Source organism: Drosophila pseudoobscura, chromosome X (genome assembly GCF_009870125.1).
Source record: "Drosophila pseudoobscura strain MV-25-SWS-2005 chromosome X, UCI_Dpse_MV25, whole genome shotgun sequence".
In the NCBI taxonomy this organism is placed as follows: domain Eukaryota; kingdom Metazoa; phylum Arthropoda; class Insecta; order Diptera; family Drosophilidae; genus Drosophila; species Drosophila pseudoobscura.
The window spans coordinates 62,219,884-62,242,396 of record NC_046683.1 but is presented as its reverse complement, the minus strand read 5'-3'; the positions used below and the strand labels follow the sequence as shown (position 1 = coordinate 62,242,396).

The following is a 22,513-nucleotide window of genomic DNA, read 5'->3' as shown; positions in this document are numbered from 1 at the left end:
GTGAGCCATTGAATTCGAGTGATTGGGGATCCCAATCCCCACAGCCACTTTAACAAGAAGAAGATCTCTTTCCAAATGGCGATCTGCTTGGAAGAGCTGCCTCGGCGATCTGCTTGGAAGGAGATCTTAACGACAAAACTTGGATCAGCAAACTGATGCTTTACCATTACCTCTTTTCAGATGGTCTTCACCATGCTAAGTGAAAATGATTATAAAAATTAAACACATGCAAAAGCGTGTGTAAAAAAACCTAAAAAATAGTAAACAAACAAAAAAAATGTATAATAAAAAAAGAAAATACTTTAGAGCTGAAATTTAAATAGATTTATATATATATACAAAACAGCAGAACATACATGCAACTATATATATATTTATTCGATTATACATGCAGCCGAATGCAGTACTTAAAAAATTAAAGAGAAAACCAACAGAAACAAAATGATAATGATGTTGAGCAGCCCGAAGAAAGAACAAAATTTTTTTGCCAAAATATCGATTTATTATGAATATATATAGACACATAAATATATATATTTATAGAAGCAAGGAACAAACATTGATATTGATAATTTTGTTAAAAAGAAAACAACAAACCACATAACATATGCACACCCAACACACACACCACACACAGGACAAAAAACTTGAGACAAAAACTGACTGGCAAGAGACCAAAATTATCTGGGTTTTCAAATAAACAAAAAAAAAAAACGAAACAAATAATGAATTAAACAAAAAAAAAACAAAAAAAAGAGGGAGATTCGAGTAGAGCAGCAACCATTTTATAAGAAAAATTGGTGATGGGAATTTATTAAATTAACAAAATGCTGCAGAAAACAAAAAAAAATTTAAAGAAACCAAATACAAGAGAAAAACTATCAAAACTGAATTTGTTAATCTGATGATGATAAAATCGAATGGAGTTGACAGTTAAACGAGTTAAACGAGAAGGGTGTAGAAGATGGTGTAGATGAGCAGAGGGATTAAATGATAGAGTATAGGCGATGATTGATAGAGGAACATACATAGCTCTGCAACTTTTTAGCATTTAGTGGTAAGCAAAAGGCAGAATGTTCTATATATGCATATACAAGTATATATATATATATATATATACACATATACATATATGTATATACATATATGTGTGTGTATGAATGAAAATTAACACAAAAATTCGAATTTAATTAATTTTAAGTAAAACAAAAGGATATAAGAAGTTAGGACTAGACGAGCTCAGAGCAGGCCACTTAATATGCGCAATGCTTTGATGGCTATGTGGAAGGATACGGATACGGATACAGATACGGATACGTATGGGGAGATGGAGGTGGAGTAGGAATAGGAGAAGACGAAGGACAGAAAGCGCAATATATATATACATATATATGTATATATATACTGAGGTATATTTATATATACTGAGGTATATAGTGCTACTGGATAGGTCGAGCCCAGGCCAAATCCCCAAAGGGTGTGCCTGGCCTCGCCGCAAAGCAAAAATATCAATTTTTTTTATAGTATATAAATGAGAAACTAATCTAACTAATCTAATATGAATTTGTTAGAGCTATTAACGAGAATCGAGAATTCGAATGAAGGAGTAAAAATAAAACTAGCAAAGATAAATTAATACAAATCTCTGAAGCGATCACTTGTGTTGGCCTAAGAACTCTGTTGGAGATATTCTTCTACAATACTAGTTTGCAATTACGAATTCTGTTTTTTTGTTCGTTTTGTTTGGAGTTCGGTTGGGAACTTTTCGAAAACTAATGAAAATCGTAATCGATTTTATAGTATAATAAACTAGTATTTGTATAAAAACAAACAACAAAAATTTTACACTTAAACTTAGCTGCTTGCAACAAAAACAAATACAGGTACTTACAAATATACATACATACATATATATATGTATATATATATATAAAGAGAACGATTCAAGAAACAAAACTAAATAAAAAAACTCAAAAGAATATATGAGCAATGGTATAAGCTACAAAAGAAACGAAAAGAGAAGCGGAAGAAAACAAAAATTTTGCTAAGAAAGTATATATACATAACTATAAATATATATACATACATATATATATATATATATACATATATACACAACAGCAGAAACCCGAAGATTTTGGCCAGTTATTTTCAAGCCCAGCTCCAAGAACCGAACCGAACAGATAATGATACATAAACAGACCCATAACCATACCCAGACCCAGACCCAGACCCAGATAACAAAAACGTTCAAGTTGACCATAGCGCGCCCTAGCCCGACTAAGAAAACTATTTAACACTTAACAACTTAAAATGATATATATGATTAATTATTGATTATTATTACGATATATGGACAACAATTAAATTAGCATTTTTTATAAAAAACAAAAAAATAATAATAAAAAAAAACGAAAGGAGCAAAAACTTTTAGCAAAACTAGAGAATTGAACACGTCATTTTGAATTTAATCAACGTTTTGGCCTTTGTTACACACTCTAACATAGAACACACCCCAAACACATCCAGAACATACACGAATCTAACTTATTATTATCATATAAAGTAAAAAAAGGAACACAAAAAACGAAAAAAATGAAATCTTTATCCAACATTTACTCAACTCAACAACAGTCTGTTGAATCGAACCATTACCAATTTGACTAAATTAGCAGCAAAACTTGTACAAAAGCAAAGGAAGGGTAGAGAAGAGAAGAGAAGCGTCAAATCTACAGCTAAATATGCCAAAAATGAAAGGATATGGATAAGAAAAGAATGCAGATTAGGTTGAGATAACAAAATGAACAATTATTTAGAGTTTGTATAGAGAAAACAACTACGTTTAGAGTCGCCTAGTCTGTGGGTCCTGCAGCGGAGTTCTCCACAGTCGGGCGGGACGTATTTGATACTAAAGATATGAAATTTAATTATTACCAAATATATACATACACACATATATATATACATATATTTAAATTTATAAGAAATATGAAAGGGAAATTGTTATCAAAGTTGAAGTTAGTTTTGTTACAAAAGCATAAAATATATCATTTTGTGCAGAGCTATTCTCCCATGAGTTCCCCTCTCAACAGATATCAATATCAAAATCAGTTTAGTAATGGTTTCAGTTTCAATTACCACTATTGCCAGGCAGATTCATTGGGACAGTATTACGAGTAGATCTCCAGTCTGCTAGCCGAGAAAAGCCCAGAGTAAATGGCAAGTATTATATATATCAGATTCGATTAATTTTACTCCTACTTTTTTTTTCGTACAAAATGTTAAGTCCCAGGCGGAGATATCTTGTAAATATAGAACGGCAAGGGAAAACCTAGAAGCGGATGAAAGTCCCACACAGATGAATGAAACGAATGGAAATCGCAGTTATTTAACATACACATACATAAAATTATAACTATCTACATACAAACATACAAATACATATACAAGTACATATACATACATACATATATGCAAAATTATCAAATTGATTTAGAGTCTATCCAAAAGTAGTTGAGCAAGACAGCAAACAATTTGACAGCTTCGAAACGAAATGGATGCTTAACTAGAATTTTATTAAGTCACCAAAACATAAACACACACACACACACACATAAACACACACACACATACACCATACCCACACCATAGGCACACCACACACTATATGTATTTACGATCTTGTATGAATCGATATCGATCTAGTCAAATTCAAGTTAATTATTGCATAATGAAAACTAAACCTTAAAGAGTAATGAGAAGATCAAGATCCGAGTCAAACTATTGAGATAATAATGGATTACTATTATCATTATCATTATTATGTATTATGATTATTTTGTCAAATTATTATTATGATTTCTCTATGTATTGAAAATGCGAACATGTATTTGAATGAATATATAAAACGATGCATTATTATTACAATTATTATTATTCCATGCTAATATACAAACGTTTTAGATCATGTACAATATACTTACTCTTGAAGCGGATTCAAACTTAGTGCAAAAACTGATTTTGGCAAAATTATGCGAATATATGCGATTATACATATACCAAGAGGAGAGATACTAAGCCCCTAAATTATCCTAACTATTATTTCTAAAGCGTAACACACAATAAACTAAACTAAAACAAAAACGAAACAAGCAGAACAAATAAAAGAGAAAACAAATTGAAAACCACAAAAATACAATGCAACCAACCTTGTTTTATTTTCTCATTATTTTCCGAGCTCGCGGAACGACACGCGGCTTGCGATCACTTTCAATTGGCGGAGACCACGACTGGACCAGACACAACCCCCAACACCTGACAGAGAATTTGGCACATTCCATTACGATTTGTATATCATTTAACTTGTTCACCCTTAAGTATTATTTGATAAACCAAAAAACCAAAAAACACAAAAGGGCTGTGACTTGAACGTTTAATAAAAAAAATGTAAACCAAAATCAAATTCATTTTTTCGGTTTTGTTCACTTTGCTTTGGTTGATCATTATATAGAGCGGTGATAACAAGCTACCACGAAAGCCAAATCAAAATTAAATCGGTAAACGAATTAACAACAATATAGCCTAACACTAAAATCGCTTATTTCAAATTCGAAATGAAATGTGATGAAAGCTAAAAAGAAACATAAGATATAAAATTATAAAGTAAAAACATATGACGAATTCAAATTAAAAATAAAAGAGAAAATAAGAGAAAAAGAAAGACAATTGTACCTTGAGCATAAAGTGTAAAGATTGGAACTCGTAAAAAAAATATTGCTAGGCCGAAATAAAACTAAAAGCAGAGATAACCAAGAACGTCACCTAAAATTGGACAGGTTTCGCCCTCTCGATAGAAAGAACATGCAAATTGGCACATTTCTTTGCAAATTTTGCCAAAATACAGTTTAGTGCGAGAAAATTCCACTCTGAATATCACACTCCGCGCAGCACTCTCATACACATACACACACACGCACACCCACTGACCCACAGACAGTAACTCTCACACACGCACACATCATATCAAATGATCAAAAGATCGATAGATCGCGGATTATCGAAGTTGTAATCGTAGCTTGGCACTCTTCTCGGCGATGCGATTCTCAAGCTGTTCAGCTGGGGAGTGATGAAATTAACGGGACCCCATTGGCACTGCATTTCTGTCTGATTTGCTCGATTCGTTTAGATTTCCTTCTTCGGTTTGTAGCCCAACTAGAATAGCCCTAAACTAAGGATAAGCATTGTACATTTACTAAATGAAATGAAGTCTCTTATCGATGATCGTTCCTTAAACTTAATCTATAAGGTATACACATATATGTATACAAAGATATATGTATATGGCGGAACATACGCTGCAAATAGATTTTGTCCTATGCATAATGTATTTTTATTATACATAGTGCAAAATGTGGCATTCTTATAGAATGTTTATTACTCTATACAAAACATTACTAAAACTAACTAACTTATTTATTTATTATATATATTGTATACATTATATATATACATACATATATATTATGCTAGTTAATGAAAGGTTAGACAAGGTAGTGAATGAAGCTTACAACACTGACACAACAAGAACAACATACAAACGAGAAGAACAACCAAAAACACTGGAGTCCAAGTTTAGAACTTAATAATCAAAAATATATTTAGATACACTTTTCTGCAGGTATTTAAAAGAAAGTAAAACAAAAGCCTAAAATAACGATAAACGTAACGGTAATGATAACGATAAAGATAACGATAACGATAAATTACGATAGAGACAAGCACTTAACCCCACCATAACCAAGGACTTACCAAAATTGCATACACTAGTTTTTCTATCCAGACACATCTTTACTAACACAACACGGACACACACTTAAGCCACAAATGACTCAAACTTCACAGATGCAGTTACACGGGCCCAAATAGGAGGAGAAAGACAGTAGGGATGGTAGTGTAGTGTACGGCAGTGTTGGGCAGGTAGGCAGGCAGGGGAATAACGTATAACAGAGGGGTGCATATCTTTTTGCTAGGCCTAGAACATTTTGCCTTTGATATATAGAGCATTTTGGGTTTGTTTTCGAATCTGAACACGAGAATAAATTTTAGGATACAGGGTAAAACATGCAATTAAAACTAAATAGAAAACTCAAATAATCACATCACTTAAAAAATTGCAAATGGAGCATTCCGAATTTTTGGTTCTAGTTTCCTCCTAAGCTTTTGCACTTGCATTGTTTATTCGATTCGGTACTTTGAAGCTTGAGCAACGTTTTTGAGGCTTTGCTTACCAATTAGATTTCGCTTCGATAGGGATATGGATATGGAGAGGAATCGAGAGATGGATCTTTAAGGAAGAGGAAGATCAACCATGGGCATAGTTGGAAAATGGAAAGGCGAAGGAAGTAGGCAAGATATAGAGGATATATATATATACCTAGGAATATAACAGCAAACAGCAACAATAATTGGCGGCGCTTGTAAGAAAGCTCAGAAAGTGCATTTAAAATACAACAAAAAATAAATAAGAAGGTGGATAAGAGATTTAAACATTTTTAAAAACAGAACCTAGTCATATTTATATAGGCGATGAATTATATATATATATATATAAATATATATATATATATATGTATATGAATATGTATATATATATATATCTATATACATACATATATATATATACAGATATATAGATATACATATATTAAACTATTATTATGACAATTATTACTATTACTATGAAACAAACAAAGATTTATTAGCGAGCTAAGGTCAACAACCAAGCATTACCAGTATAAACCAATTTTGCAATTATACAAACCAAATCGGGTGTAATGGGAATACGGTTGGAGCCATCGGAGTAGCATGTAGCATGGGAAGGCCCAAAGTTTTTTTTTTTTTTTTTTTTTAGATAAAACTGTTATCCTTTAGCACTTAGCCAAATGTTAGATCGAAGTACGAGATAGGAGGTGCAGAGTCGAAAGACACACAGTTAAGAACGAGAGCAGCTAAGGATTTAAAAACCAAATGGTCAAAGCGAATTTATATTGTACATAGGCAACAACCCCCAAACGAAGCCCCAAGGATGCGAGGGTCTAATTATTACAGATTATTGAATAATACAAATAAATAGTTGCTAGTCTAGATTTTAGCATCGACACCCCTTCAGACACACCGACACACAAACACACCGACACCTACAGACCCACCCGTAAGAATCTTTTGAATGCAGCTTGAGATGCGTACAAGAATTTTTTTTTCCCAGCAGCAGTTTCTTTGTACACTCTATACTTTCCGTTTAGAAATCCGTCCGTATTTAGCATTATGCAGGCATACACACACACACACACACACACACACACACGCACGCACACACGCTATCGCAAGAAGTTTAATTTCCGTATCGAAGGGCAGTCAAATCCCGGCTGCCGCTCCACTTTTAAATGATTTGCAAGTGACACAGAGATTTTACATAGATAAATGTGTATGAATAGTACATATGTATGTACGTGTACTATGAGGTTCCCAATGCCACACCACACCTACCACAAGAAGAAACCTACACAAATACAATTACCTAACAATAAATACAAGAATCTACATATTGTTTGAGATTTGAAGAGCACCTTTAACGAAAACAATAATAAATTAGCAGCAAAAAGCAAAAGCAAACAAGCAAAAAGAACAAAAAAACAAAATGAGAAAGCCTAACAAGAAAGATGCAACAAATGCAACGTAAAATTAAGACAAACTTGCACCTTATACTAGTAGAGTAAATGTAAAACCAGGAGGAGATGATCCTGGAGTGGAATCCTTATCATTATTGTTTGAGAATGATTCAAAGCAAATCCAACAGAATTCGTGACTAGTTCCTGTCAAACTTTCAAGAGAACAAAAGGAAACAAAAACAAAAAAAAAACAAGAATCAACACACATAAATTAAATATTAAATGTAAAATGGTTTCAGAATCAAAAAAGAAGAAAAATATGAATAAATATGAAGCATACACAGGATCACTCACCATGTGGACATGAAACTGTTAAAGCATGTTCCTCAGATTTCCCTTGTCTTTGATTTGAATTATCACATCGAATGCACTTTGTACCCAGATCGAGCATTTCCCAAGTCACATATTCTTTCGAATACGCCACAAAAACAAAACGCAAGGAGCCGGAATTAGAGGCAATGGAATGCACACATCTACTCGTAGAAAAATGCAGACATACGTATATATTTATATTGCAAAAATTTATATTTATACATACACATAAAGTGCAGAACTAACTGGGAAGACAAGAAGGCACGAGTAAAGGGAAAATAGTCAAAGTAGTTGAAGCGACAGAGAACAGAGAGAATTAAATAACTTATTTAAAATAGCAACCAAAGTCTTTATATAACTATATATAAATATATATGCTATATACTAAACATATGTGTACATTAATTACAATCTATGAATAATGAAACCAAAATGGCGAAGTGTGTAAAATTTGTGCATTCGTTCATGGAAACAAAAGGATGAAAGTAAACACCGAAAAACATTACAGATATATATCTAAATATATTCAATACAGCGCTTTCCGCGCTGCTCCGCCACGCGGTTGGCTGCTGGAAGCCCACAACACAATTAAATGCTATCGAACAAGAAAACTATTAATTAATTATGGACAAAACTATTACCAGAAAGTATATTTTAAACATTATTTATACGCCATACAGCAGCATACACCGTAAATAAACCCAGCATAATAATAGATGAGTACATACTACAGCCACAATAATGATCAATTAGAGAACCCTAACATTCACACACACAAACACACACACACCACACACACACACACAGAACACAACCACTACTATTACAAAGATACATTTTTTTAGCAATTGGTTCCCTTAAGAGAGTCCTTTTTCGAGAACACACACCAAACCCGGAATAGAACTGAACAGCAGAAGCAAAGCAGTTAGGCCAAGAGCGCAACTTAGAGCTAACAATAAAGGGAAAAAACAGAGGAGCGGCATACATTATAATAACACAGATATCAAAAAACCCTAGGATTAATTATTGCCAGTTTCAAAGAGGGGCAAGCAGTGTACATTTTGTTTGTTTGCCAAAACTGGGCGTCGCTGATGGGCGACATAGGATCGAGGATGATGTAGAGATGGGAAAACATAAAACACACAAGGAGCAGTAAATATAGAAAAAGAGAACATTATAAGTGAACAGATAAACAAAGTTATAATTGCATTACATTATTATTAATAAATAATTATTATACACGAAAACTTATGCAAAAGTGTACTAGGTATATAAATAAAAGAACAACTGGCAAGTTAAACAAAACCAAACAATGAAAATAAATGAGAAAACAAAAAAAAAACAAAAAGAAAAAATACAAACCACAAAGGTAAAATTACAGAAATGCAGAAATATATATTATATATACTTTATAGACATTTAAACATGAAAACAAAATGCAAGGAGAAACTAAAAAATAAAGTTGCAAATAATAAACTTTTACCATAAAAATATTACCCACACCTTGTTTCATTTTCACCAATAAGAGGTTCTAAAACGACATTAGTATCGGACTCTCTCTCTCTCTTTCACTTTTGCTATCTCTGTTCGGGAAAGGAAGGAATTCCTTTGTTGATTAATGCGTGGAGGGGGGTCTCTCGATTTGACTGAAAATGAGAGAGAAAGAGAGATTGGTAGCACGACCACTAGCTCTATTTTCTTCCCATTTGTATACCCGATACCCGAAAAAGAATATAGGGTCATAGATTTGTGGTAAAAGTGGATGTGTGTATGAAGCGTTTTCGACGTATGTATGTATATGTTTTGGATGCTGATCAATAGCCGAGTCGGTATAGCCCCTTCTGTTTGTCCTTCTGTCCGTCGGTTTTTTTTTTGTCGCTTAGTTCTCAGGGACTATTAGAGCTAGAGCAATATCTAGACTCCTGTGATATCGCGCTGTTACAAGTTCTTTCCAAAATTTCGCCCTGCCCCGTTTCAATCCCACAAAGAACGAAAATCTGTGGCACATACAATTTTGTTAATAGCGCAGAATTTTTGAAGGCACATATGAAAATGCAATGGCTACGAAACTCCTTCCACGCTCTTACTCATTCCCTCTCTTTCACACACTCTCTTATCGTGTATTGTGCGCCCTCTGTCGGAGAGAAGCCATACTGACTGAGTATCGGGTTGAATAAAACAAACAAAACAAATTTCGTAATCCAAACTGAAAAAGGTTACAAAACTAAAATGGAAAGAATATAGCAGATATACTGGCCCACGAGCCAGCTTATGAAGATAACCTTGCCAAGCCTGGGCTTTGGAGTTTGGAGGAGTCCATCCTCCAGACTGCTACCGAGCGTTCGTACGGATCCCTGGTGGGCAACTAAACTTGAAAAGGTGCGTCTCTGTTTGACCCAGGACACCAAGAAGATACGCGATCCTGCGGAGAAGGGGCAGGGGGTCAAGAAAATACGATTTAACAAGCCTCCTACTTGCCTGATGGAGGCCAATGGCAGCGGTTCAAGTCCTTCCAGTTCAAGTCCAAATGTAAGTTCAACTAGCGGGAATCTTCTACTTGTACACACGATACTGTGCCAGTATATCTGTACATATGTCTTACTATGATAATGTAACCTATACAATATATTTTAGGCGTTATTATACATAAGCGCCGAAATTCTCTTTCTCTTTGCATTTTGTTATCTGTGTTCAAGGGAATTATAATTTTATATGGTTTCCATTTTTCCTCTACTGTTTATTTCCGCAATATCTGTCTCTTTCTTTTTCATTTCTCACTCAAGAACACCAGCTTTGTTGCTATCTCGCTCTCCTCCTTCAGAACGCACAATCTGCACGAAGAAGAGTGAGAGAGAGAGAGAGAGTAGGCGCGAGGAATGGCGCGCGAAATAGCTTTCTTCATTCCAGATATAATATTAGCCCGATTTGAAAAATTCAAATTAGCCAAAATTCAGCAATCTAGTAGACATGGGCATTTTTTATGATTCTGCATTTACTTGTATCTTAGAAATTGTTGATGCCACAGAAATTCGCTCGTTGTGGTGGCGGTAGTTTGCGTAACGAAACTTTGAAATATATTTGTAACAGTTTGATAGCCCCGGAGTCTGAACACAACATTTGGTTGCTCTATAACTTATAGTCTCTTATAACTCGGCGTCAAAGCTATATCGACTAGGCCCTTAATACTGATCATGAATATATATACTTTATGGGGTCGGAAACGCTGCCTTCTCGGATATCGGGCCTAAACTGTATGGTTTGTGGTATAAGCGGTCTGGCATGCCCGTTAAAAATCAAATTCTACCGTACTGGCTACACTGGAAGGCTGCCAGATATCTCGTTGGATTCGAATTGGAAATAAGTGCGATTTTTGAAACTGTCTCTCAGCATTCGTTCGGCCAACATTTGCATATTTGTTTGCCAAATCAGTCGCAATGCCGCCGCCGCCACCGTCGCCGCGAATTCTACGCGCGTAGGCTCTGACGCCAATGTACGTACAAGTATGAACTGGCGAGCCGATTAGTGACTGTAATTGTGACTGTTAAAGAAGTTTCCTCGAGGAAGATCTTACGAATTCCAATGGGAAATTGCTGAGCTCGACACACAGAGGCATTGGGACAGAGCGACACGACCCATAGAACTGAATTTGCCATGTTTGCTGTGTGTGCTGTTTTCTTTGAACAAACCAATCGAGCGTGGGCGTCCGAAGTGGCAGTTATGGCCATAAATACAAATATGTACGTTCGCGTAAGCAGGTATTGAACAAAAATAAAAATTGCCATTGACTGTCGCTTAATAAACATGCTCGCAGATAGCAGCAGTCTAAGAGTCGCACAGTCGCTCAGCCGCAGCTGCTGCCAAATAGATGTGCAATATCCAAAGCTCCGAATACACCGTAGGTTGGAAGCCGCTGGCTGGTGATGTAAGCTCCGGTTCTGGCCGCCGTCTAACAGCCGTCTGTGCAGCTCCGGTGCTGCACCGCATTCTGTGTAGAATGTAAAGCCTCTTGCAGAGCAGTCACTCGAAAACTTGCCCACCCACAGCCACAGCCACAGTCGCAGCCAGAGTCACAGCCACAGGCCAGGCCAAGCGTCATCGCTGCATAGTTCGACATGAAGTTTGAACTTGCACTCGATGCCACCAGTCGAAAATCGGTCGATGAGGAATGTGATAGACGCAGTGTACGACTATTGTGACAATAAATAAGGGGTAAGGTCTGTTACTGTCTATAGAAGACCAAATGAGTAGCTTGAAGAGCGCTGCCGCAAAAGGCGTCTTTTCGTTTATGGACTGTGGCAAACAAGTAAGGCTGTGCTTTGCATTTTTGATATCATGTATCTATTTTGAGTATCCCGCTGACTATCCCGCTGCGACTGCGCATTGAGAAAAGTGACATAGGCAGACCCCAAAACTACATATTATCATTACACTGCCTACACTCAACTCGCAGCGGATGCAGAGATGACCTATATTCCCATGCACATGGCCCAAAATAGAAGGCCTCAAACCATTGTCTATTTCGAGAGGTGCTCTTCCTTTCCTTTACCGAAATCATAATCCCATAGAGGCGCAAGGCAATACTTAGTTGCCCTAACCCAAAGCGCCTAAGGTGCTATTAATAAAATGTCATCAAACTGAACGATCTCGCGTGTGCGTATTTATCAGCGGGAGAACTCAGCTCCCGCACCTTGGAGAACCATGGAGAGAGTGGACACGAGTGATCGACGGGGATTACCCTCGCTTTTCTCAAAGATCTACCAAATATAGGCAATCCTATCAAAATAGCTTTCTTTGGTGCTGATCCAATTGCAGAACAGAATGTAAAGCGAACCAATTTCTATTCACCCTGATCTGTTGATAAAATAAACACGCATGATGCTGCGGGGCAAGAGGACTGGCCAGGGGCAGGGGCATGGGCAGGAGCAGAGGTAGGGACAGGGACAGGCGATTGCTCATGAATGAAAAACAGCGAAAAATACTTTTTCGAATTTATCTTCTCTCAGTATTTCTGCCGTGTTTTGCGTTGGTTTTTAGTGGATTGGATTGGATGTGTGTTTGCTGCTGATTGCTCGGGAGGGGTAGTTTATATGGCCGGCAACAAGTTGGATTTGTTCTAAAAATGAACACACGAAATATCTTCGTCTTTGGCGTTAAATACAGACAACGACATCGGTGTCGAGCACCAACAACGCATCTCTGTCCGAAGAGCTGAGAAGAGCAGAGCAGAGCAGAGGAATTTGATTTTCATTTGATTTTCCTTCGGTCTCCCCGTCGTTCGCGCTTTTTTCCTCTATTGTGTGTGGGGCGTGCTTGCCTTGCCGTGCCTTTCCGTGCTCTTCGCCGCGATCCATCTAAGGAGCATATTCTGAAAAAAAACGATGATTTTCTTGACTTGACTTTCCCGCAAGTAGTCGCGTTTTGGATGTCACCACGATGTACACGCGCACAGTGGCGATGCTGCTCGACCGACTCCCTGTGGGAGAGTGAAGTGAACCATAGACTGCGGACTTGACTTGAACTGAACTGATACGAGGATTACCAATCAGTGGATAGATCTATAGACTGAGTCGAAGCGAAGTCTGAACAAAGCCTGAACGAAGCCCTTCCATATAGGATAACTTTTGTTAGCCCATTTTGTGTACAAAAACAATAACTTCAAAAGGTAAATCCATAGTTTACCCTCCCCTCCTACCCACCCCTCCGATCTTATGATCTTTAGCTATAGTATGGATATAGATAGGTGGATTTCTGTGTCATCCCCCCCGTGAGTGCGGTTAGACCATTTATGGCCATGCTTTTCGACCAAGGGAATCGAATTTCATGCACAAAAACAACATTTCTGTTTTCTGAGAGAGATTCGCTGCGTTTCTGTGTGTATATGTTTGTGCGTACTAGTGTGTGTGCGAGAGAGATCAGCGCCACTTGCCAGTCCCCCTCAGGCATTTAAATAGAATTCCCGTGCTGGCCACCGAACGAGAGCAAACTCATCTCCGTGTCCGCATCCGTCCCCGGCCGCGTCTGCGTCTCCGTCTCCCTGTTCATCAGCCGGCGAGCACGATCCACACCAACAACAGAGGAAAACGTGTGCCTCTCATGAGACTTTCTACCTATGTACATATTTCATACATTTACGCATACATTCCGATCCCTCGTGACATATTTTCCATACGCAAACTCGATCTTAATCCCTCATCTCTCGCTTCTTATCCGCAGCAAGCATCAGGATGCAGGAACTAACGAGGGTCTGCGAACTGAACAACAACAGCATCCATAACAAGGTGAAGACAACAGCAACTCCCCCAGTCAGCAATCTGGAGCCGCTGCTGCCCATCAAGCTGGAGCATGACCATGATCTGGAGTCCTGGCTGCCCACAATAGATCACGGCCACCTGCGCCTAGACATGAACACCACCCGACTGCTACTGCAGGGATCCGACGATCCCTTGATTTCGCACGGCGCCTCCAACGATGCCCACGACGAGGACCATCCCTTCAAGACATTGCTGGCTCGCAAGACGGCCAGCCAGGAGCAGCAGCAGCAGCACCAGCAGCACAACGGCACCTGCAGCCCGCTCACCAAGCAGCAGCTAAAGGCCAACCTGTTGATGGGGAACCGAAAGATTCACAGGTCACAGGCTACGCCTCAGCTGCCCGCTCCGGAAGAGTCACAAATTCCACTCACACAAAAGACACCGCGACCTGCTCCAGGTCAAAACAGGTCAAAGAAGCGTACGAACTCCGCGGGAGCCATGAAGCTGCGCTTCCATCACCAGGCGCTGCCTGCGGAGTATGCGGCCCACTACGAGGCAACCCAGGGTCGGCCGCCGACCAGACCCGTGCTGCCGCCGCCGCCTCCGCCACCTAGCCAGGCCCACGAAAACGTGCGCAGCTGGCTGAGGAAGATAGCCGAGATCCAGCGCAGCGCAGAGCGCCAGCAACAGAAGCAGACATCCGCTAGGAAGGACTCGCCTGTTATGCGCCCTACACCCTCCGCCGCAGTGCCACCCCCCACAAAGGCGCCAGAGGTGACCCCATCCCCGAAGCGGGGTGCCCTAAAGTACGCAGATCTGCCCTACATGGGGGAGCTCACCCTCGACAACTACAAGCCACGACGCGGACGAAAACCGAAGAAGGCCGACATCTGCCACCTGATCTACAAGAACTACGGCACCATCGTGCCAGCTACAGCCACCGTGAGTCTGCCAGTGAATGCCCCTCTGCCGGAGACTACCGGGCATGGAGCCTCGTCCACGACAGTGATACCGGAGGAGCCCCTGAATCTCTGCCTGCGGGATCAGAGCAGTGATCGCTACTCCATCTCTAGTGGGGACAGCGACAAGCCCACGCCGACGACAACGACAGCCACCACAGACTGCGGAAGCTCCTCCCATCGAACGACGCCTCTGAGCGCAGTCAAACCCCTGACCTTGGAGCTGGTCGGGGGGCAGGAGCAGCCCCTGGTCGCCTCCAAGCTACTATTGCAGCCTGTGGGGCTTTACTACCAGCAGCTGATGGAGTCCTGCAGTTTGGGAGGCTTGCCCGTGCCCGTCGAGACCATCGAAAAAGACAACCAGCTCTCGCTGAAGATACCCATACCGAGTGGGTTCTTTGCGAACGAGGCCATGCCCCTGCCCCTGGCTCTGCGGAAGAGGAAACGCTCTGCTATCTTTATACCGCCCATGCCTGCCGAGCACTCGTCGAGCCCCTCCACGGAGGTGAGCATCTGTAAGTTCAAGTTCACGGGCGGGGCCAAGCCAACTCTGCAGGAGAAGAAGATGCTGTCGGTGGACGCCGAGGGAAACTATCGGTACTACAACGGCACCGGCGACAAGACCTTGAGGGGCTACGAATTCATCTCCCGGGATCAGCAGCAACAGCAACAACAACATCAGCAGCAGCAACAACAGGGTCAAGCCCCAGGACAGGAGAAACTTTATGTGGACATACCACCACCTTCCACTGATCTCAGCCTGGAGCTTCTCCAAATACCACCCGAGTCGCCCACATCGTCGCTGCTCCTCTCCAGCGGCAATAGCCTCGTTCCCGCAATTTCACAACACAGTCCCGCCTCCAGCGTTCAGAGCCCCATGCTCGCCGCCATGTTTCCGAGCTTGCCGCCTGTCAAACCCTCGACTGAGAGCGAAAGGAAGCGTCGGAGCTCGCGTCGGTCCAAGCAGCGGGAGAAGCTGGAAAAGACATTCAAGGAGAAAGGCTTCCTCATCCAGACCCAGCAACTGCAATCTGCCGAGGGCGCAACCTACTGCAAGTTCAGGCAGCTAAAGAAGTTCACGCGCTACCTATTCCGAAACTGGAAGGATCACATACCAGATAGTGATCTCGTCAAGCACCAGAGCGGTGGCAGGGAAGACGACGGTGTCATCGACAGCCTGCTGGGGCTGGAGAGTTTAGCCAGCCCGACCACATGAAGCTGTCAATAGTTTTCAGAAACACCACACAAAGCACTGCCAAAGATTTTTAGGTTTTTTTATGATTAAGTTATTTTCAACCGTGTTTATATAGTTGGCCTCCACGTCTTACACGGGCTAAAGCGATCTTTTTTTGTTAGGTTTAAGACGAAACGATTGCCGATTATTCCGTCCATGCAGGCTGCTCCACAAGATGGGGATCCATGATCTATAATCCACAGTGACGCCTCCTAGTCGTTCATTAGTTTTTTTTCTTAGCGCTTAACGATGTTATTGTTAACAAATAAAGTCAATGTTTAACCTTACGTGTTGAAGGAGCTCTGCGGCAGGGAACCGGAGCGGAGGTCAAAAAGATTGTGGCTCTTGTAAAAGGCATCGTATATTTGTATTGTACAAAATATGCGTTAATATATGTAAGTAAATGTGTTAGTACAAAAAAATAAACTCCAAAATGGGCAATAAGTCTCAAAGGGTAGGCCAAATAGCTTGGCTTTCTCTCAATGTCGTTTGAATGCCATTGCAAATACTTCTCGTTCTCATCTTGATGCTTAATTTCGAAGAATAGGCTTATGTTAGCTACAGAAAATATGTAGTATAAATTTCCAAAATGTTTCTGGTATGTTTAGGTCCGCAAAAAAAAGAATTTCGATTTCATCCGATTGGTGCTTGGAAGATTGGGCGTGCCCAGGTAAATTCTTGCTAATATTGTCGTGTTTGGTCGATTTGGTTGCTTGCTTGTTTCGGGGGCAGTACGTTTGCCTGGACCCTCTGACAGGGCTGGGCTTGAGCTTATAATTAGATTAACAATATTTGTAAATGAATTGTGCGTCTTCCGACACCAGCATTAGTTCGAGCTCATTGAGCTCTCGAGGTCCTTGACCGTCTCCGAGTTCGATGTCGCTGGCACCCTGGCGTTCATCGGGCACACGTACTCTGTCCAATCGACATCGCTCTGTCCCTTGGTGCTTTTGCGGCGCTTTAGCGAAAACTGCGTCCGTTTGACCGGCTTTAGCTTAGCCGTAATGTTCAACGGCTGGTAACCAGGAGCTGACTCCGCATCTCTTTTGCTCAGGATGACCGGGCGACCTACTAGTTCCTTGAAGTGCATGGCCAAGTGACGACGCAGCAGCGACTTGCTCGGCGGTATCGAGAGCAAATCGGCAAGCAGATCTGCGTTGAACCGCGACTCGTACATCATCAGCGCCCCATGGACTCCGGCCCCTCGCAGATTTGGCGTATACTCCGACAGGTCGATGGTCTGTAGCCATCCCATTATACGATGCGCTGTCCACAGTTCCACGCTGTCCCTGTCCGGACTACTGCTGGATTCATCATCATTAGCTACCTTGGTCGAGCGTCGAATCAGGCTCTCGGCATTCCACGACATGCGGCGCATGCAGAGAATCCCGGACCTCAGCGAGGCTATGTGCAGACAGGAGCTGACATGCAGCTGCGACAGATCCTCGAGCGTCAGACGGTGCAGCATGCGACCATCGACTTTGGCCTGCATGAAATAGTCCTTGTATTGTGGCAGACCTATATCGTCCAACCAACGCAGCACCCAAGCCGTATCCAAGGTGGCCGCCTTCAGAGTGAGTTCGTCGTACTCCTTGCCAGTGATGTCGTCAATAGCCAGCAAGATCTTTTTTCGATGAAGCGGAAACTTTAGGTTCAGCTCCCTTTCAATGTCCACCGGCGAGGCAGTGAAGATTGATGTCGTTGGATTGGCCTTCAGCCATTTTCTGTGAATTGGAAAGTTGATTGGCACTCTTTTCATAAATATGACTTACTTACCGGCAATTGTCCTCGTAGCAAGCTAGACCGATGTGGCAGAGCCAGTTGCACACATCCTGGGATGTCCAGGAGCTCCAATGCTTTTCGTTGTCGCTGAACAAAGACGTTTGAGCACTCCATTCGATGCGTCCACCGGCCGTGGCCCGAGATCCGCCTCGCCGAAACTCGGGCTCAGCCTGCTCTAGGCCGGCCAACTCACAGTTGCTGCTATTGCTCCGTCGCAGCTTGCCGAGAATGTTGCGCAAGCCGCGGGCAGAGCGCTCCCGCAGCTTGGGCGATGGAGTAAACTGAAACTTGAAGCTGGACGTCATAGCTTCGTCCGTATGAGCACTATCATCGATTAGGATTTGTTCGTTCGATGCAAATGCCACATTCCGCTGCTTGCCACTGCTGTTCGCGTTGACATCCAGGGTGCGATTGTTGTTGTTGTTAGCCTGTTTACCATGGGATCTCGGCAGACTATGGAACTGCGGCCGTATCTGATGGCGCAGTGCCGAAGGCGGTGTTTTCGGTGAACCCATAAAGCCTTTCTGGTTTATACTACTCAAACTGCCATAGGGTAAACTAGTATTCATCGCAGACCCAGCTCCACCTCCATCGTTGGCTTGTTCCAGCGCTGTACGATGCAATTTCAGTTCACTTAAGGCACTCATCAGCTCAAGCTTCTGCGTCTCGAGAGCAGATCGGGATATCATCTGACGCTGCAGGAGCTCCTCTTTGTTGCACAGCTGTTGGGTCTTGTCTGTAATGAGACCTTCCAGCTCGATTATCTTATCCGCCTGCTCGGACACCCGCTCCGCCAACATTTGGTACTGCAAAGCCAGCCCCTCTTTGTCCCGCTGCAGGCGACGCATTCGTTCATCGAAGTCCTGGCGTGGTATATGTGTCTCTAGCCAGTCGCTGATAATAGCAGCCGTAACAGGATCTGGAGCCGGAGCAGCCAACCCCACCTACAAAAAAAACAATTTGAGTGTCAAGCGGGTTCTTTCGTTGTGTGTGACTCACCTGTTGCAGTGCCAGGGCTAATGTTTTTGCTGTAGATAAAACATTGGTGGCTGAAATCAAGTTACGCTCACTTAGCGTCAGCGAAGCACCCACACCACCGCCCGGCTGCCCAACCGTGGCCGCCGTACTCGATATAAGGCCATCCATTTGCTGTAATGCTGCCTCAAGCATTTTGCTGCCCTCGGTTGCCGTCGCCATGAAATCTAACTAAAGCCCTTGCTAATGCCTTGATGATCGATGTGGGAACGTATTCTGGGGCTAGTGCATGCTTACATAAGCACTTTATTATAGGCACGTCATTTTGCAGAATATTCGTAGACAATTTACATGTATAGTTATTAATTTTAGCACAAATTGGGAAAAAAAACTATCAAATAGATGGGGCGTCAGTGTGACCGCGGACTTATCGATCAAATATACTGTCTGATTTAAAAAATATACCGTAAATATACTGATGAATTCAAGTTCTATTTTACATATTCCTCGATTTTGATATTCCTTGGAATATTACTAGCAATCTAGATCTCGCAACCCTGCTCACCTAGCTGTATCCAATTAATGAATCTATTTTCTACAAGATTAACTACTTTTAAGTACTCGCATGTATTGTATTTTGTCTAAAATACGGTTTACAAATTGATGTTGCCCGCAACGCATCGATATGTAAATCCGATCAGACGATTGCCTAGTGATGGGTTTATTGCAAACGCGAAGCCGATACTTGATACCGAAGAGAGAGAAAGCGCAAAATTAGTATGCCGCATATATCTCTCTCGCTCTCTCTGCATTATTTTCCATAAGGCATCTGAGTTTTTGCAGTTAGTCAGTTATCAAAGTCTAATGTTATAAGGTAGTAATGAAAAGAAACGACTTTCTGTTAAACTACTTTAATTCCATAAGTTTATATTTAAAATAGTTATGTCCAGAGAATAGTCCAAAGCGTAACCGTGCAAGGTTTTGACCCTTTTTTAAGGGACTATTTTCTTACTTGGGCCTGTCCATAAAGTTCAGGCACGCACATAAAGGCAATCTCAGTATGTTGTCACAGTAACATCGCTGTCAATATTTTTTAGAAAATAAAGCTAGATGATTTAAAAGAATCTGAATAAAGCTATATCGCATGAATGAATCTTTTTATTTGAACATTTGATTCAAAAGCGAACATTATTTTAAATCAGCAGCAATTCAGGATGAATTGCTGAATGTTTGACTTTGAAAAAAGCTACATCTGACCAAAACTAGCTGGTTTACCTACACTGCAGCGCCCATCTCTAAGTGTTGTCTCAATAATAAAAACAGAAAAGAAACACAAAAACTTAGAATTTATGAAATGAATCGCTTTGCTTATGTGGAGGCTCGTCTGAGTTCCAACGAAACGTTCGTCAGCCGCGACAGTAGAGTGAAAATCTTCGATGGGGACCAGAAAGTAAGTAAACGGCTTTGTAATTCCGGGCTTAGCTCATTTCTAATGGCATTTCCAGACAGACTTTGAGGAGGGCGAGGTGGTGCTGACAACACACAGACTGTTTTGGGGCCGTCCTGGAGAAATTGCAAGAGCCGCCGTAACCCTCTGTCTGCCACTAAGTTATGTGATATCGCTCGGGGAGGAAACGACAGCCTCGAATTTCTTTGGCCGCAAGACCCGCATAATATTGCACTTGCGTCCGCCTGGCCCTGACAAGATGCCTGGCCCCCTGGACACCAGTCGTGCAACGCACATCAAACTGTCTGGAAAGAATGGCCTAAGCATGGAGTTCCACAGCGCACTTCGGGAGACTCTTAATGCCCGCATCTGGGAGATCTCCCTCACCAGCGAGACTATCATCAAGGGAGTGGACAGAAGTCCGACGTCTGACCCGGTAAACGATAGATTGGCTCGTATTCAGAAGCGTACAGGCATCGGGGGCATTGAGCGGCACCTGGAGGCGAAAGCTAAGGCCACAGATGAGAACATTGCACTAGCCTTCCAGGACCTCAGTGTTCTCATGACCATGGCCAAGGATATGGTGGGCCTGTCCAAAACAATCAGCGGCAGAATACGCGAGCAAAAAGGCGAAATATCCGACGATGAGACGGTGCGTTTCAAATCCTACCTCATGAGCCTGGGAATTGATGATCCTGTGACGCGAGACAACTTCACCAGCAATTCGGCGTATTTTTCCAGCTTAGCACAACAAATTTGCCAGATGCTGATCGATCCTATTGAGGTGAGTGCTTCGAGCCTTAATTCAATTCATCTATTTACCCCGACATTTTTGTGCGTGAATTAGGAGCATGGAGGTATGATGTCCCTAGCAGATGTCTATTGCCGCGTAAACAGGGCTCGCGGCCTGGAACTGCTTTCGCCTGAGGACTTGCTGCATGCCTGTGAACAGCTGAGGGGTCCAATCCGATTGAGGAGCTTCCCCAGTGGCGCCAGGGTGCTGCAGCTGGAGTCGCACGACGATGACTTGATTGCCATTGACACACTGGAGAAGGTGCAGGCAGCTGAATCTCTGGCCGTAGAGGAGCTGGCCAAGCAGCTGGGCATCTCTCTGCTGTTGGCGAAGGAGCGACTGCTGGTCACCGAGCGCCTGGGCAAGGTGTGTCGTGACGAGTCTATCGAAGGGCTCCGCTTCTATCCAAATCTGCTGCTGCAACGAGACTAAACGATCTGTGAATCTGTGCTTGTTACTAGATATTCTAAATAAATAATTCTTATACAATAGTAATCGAAACCGGTGTAAGCATTTGCACGTTCATGGAATGAGAGAGTCCACTTGGATCTTATAGATTTCATTTCACACTTTATTGATTAACGGAGCTTTTTCTGTGACTTTGTCGACGCTTCATTAAGTATTTTTAATATTTCTGGTTTCGTCATAATTATTAATTATTTTTGTTTGGTTTTGTTTTGTTTTGTTTTTTCGTTAGTAGTTCTCGAGAGTTCTCATCGTAATCGGTTTAATGAAAATTTTCTACAGTCAGGTATTTTGATAAGCAGTTATTGAATTGAAATTACACATTTATATTAATAGTTGGTTTCATGTTTACATATACATATAAATAGCTTATGCTGTCGCTTAGATTGCTCCGCATTACATTAATAAATCTTTGAATTACGTTTCAATAACCATTTGATCAGACCACACGTATATCATTATCTTGTATATAGCTTTCGTACTCAGGTTTTTGGCCAGTTATTTGCTTTGCTTTGCTTTGATTCGCTTGACTAACATCATCCCAATCTACTCTGACTTCGTGAGGGTT

At 41.4% G+C, this 22,513-nt stretch overlaps 4 protein-coding genes across 46 annotated transcripts in view; 3 read left to right on the top strand and 1 right to left on the bottom strand.

The window, feature by feature from the left end:
• bru3 (bruno 3) overlaps positions 1-4,553 on the top strand; it is a 316,608-nt gene extending 312,055 nt beyond the window's left edge. For 40 of the 42 annotated variants that reach the window (XM_033381803.1, XM_033381800.1, XM_015188490.2 and 37 more), the window contains one exon: positions 181-3,602. The gene's annotated coding sequence lies outside the window, so the exon portion shown is untranslated. Of the gene's footprint in view, positions 1-180 lie in introns of all 42 variants that reach the window. The other 2 variants (XM_033381811.1, XM_033381812.1) reach the window with 1 other exon arrangement.
• A 7,309-nt stretch (positions 4,554-11,862) lies between these two features.
• LOC4812155 (uncharacterized) lies at positions 11,863-16,770 on the top strand. Of its 2 annotated transcripts, none has more exons than XM_033384576.1 (2): positions 11,863-12,248; positions 14,253-16,770. In XM_033384576.1, the coding sequence occupies exon 2, from the start codon at positions 14,264-14,266 to the stop codon at positions 16,463-16,465; it is 2,202 nt and encodes a 733-aa protein (XP_033240467.1). In that variant the 5' UTR covers positions 11,863-12,248; positions 14,253-14,263; the 3' UTR covers positions 16,466-16,770. The 2 variants fall into 2 exon arrangements, with proteins under 2 accessions (XP_033240467.1, XP_001352901.2); XM_001352865.3 differs by lacking the exon at positions 11,863-12,248 and adding an exon at positions 13,100-13,701.
• A 56-nt stretch (positions 16,771-16,826) lies between these two features.
• Positions 16,827-19,674, bottom strand: Liprin-beta (liprin-beta 1). The gene is made up of 3 exons (XM_001352866.4): positions 19,265-19,674; positions 18,260-19,209; positions 16,827-18,207 (listed from the first exon to the last, which is right to left on the bottom strand). Exons 1-3 carry the CDS (start codon positions 19,460-19,462, stop codon positions 17,310-17,312), a joined length of 2,046 nt encoding a protein of 681 aa, XP_001352902.1. The 5' UTR covers positions 19,463-19,674; the 3' UTR covers positions 16,827-17,309.
• Positions 19,675-20,480: 806 nt separating this feature from the next.
• Vps36 (vacuolar protein sorting 36) lies at positions 20,481-21,981 on the top strand. The gene is made up of 3 exons (XM_001352867.4): positions 20,481-20,690; positions 20,746-21,471; positions 21,535-21,981. The coding sequence occupies exons 1-3, from the start codon at positions 20,595-20,597 to the stop codon at positions 21,910-21,912; spliced, it is 1,200 nt and encodes a 399-aa protein (XP_001352903.1). The 5' UTR covers positions 20,481-20,594; the 3' UTR covers positions 21,913-21,981.
• The last annotated feature ends 532 nt before the right edge of the window (positions 21,982-22,513 follow it).

Coding starts and splice junctions, on each gene's coding strand:
- Liprin-beta (XM_001352866.4), bottom strand. CDS start 19,462: ATGGCGACGGCAACCGAGGGCAGCAAAATGCTTGAGGCAGCATTACAG. Junction 19,210..19,264: donor TAGCCCTGGCACTGCAACAG/GTGAGTCACACA, acceptor TTTTTTTTGTAG/GTGGGGTTGGCTGCTCCGGC. Junction 18,208..18,259: donor TGCTACGAGGACAATTGCCG/GTAAGTAAGTCA, acceptor TCCAATTCACAG/AAAATGGCTGAAGGCCAATC.
- Vps36 (XM_001352867.4), top strand. CDS start 20,595: ATGAATCGCTTTGCTTATGTGGAGGCTCGTCTGAGTTCCAACGAAACG. Junction 20,691..20,745: donor TCTTCGATGGGGACCAGAAA/GTAAGTAAACGG, acceptor TGGCATTTCCAG/ACAGACTTTGAGGAGGGCGA. Junction 21,472..21,534: donor TGCTGATCGATCCTATTGAG/GTGAGTGCTTCG, acceptor TGCGTGAATTAG/GAGCATGGAGGTATGATGTC.
- LOC4812155 (XM_033384576.1), top strand. CDS start 14,264: ATGCAGGAACTAACGAGGGTCTGCGAACTGAACAACAACAGCATCCAT.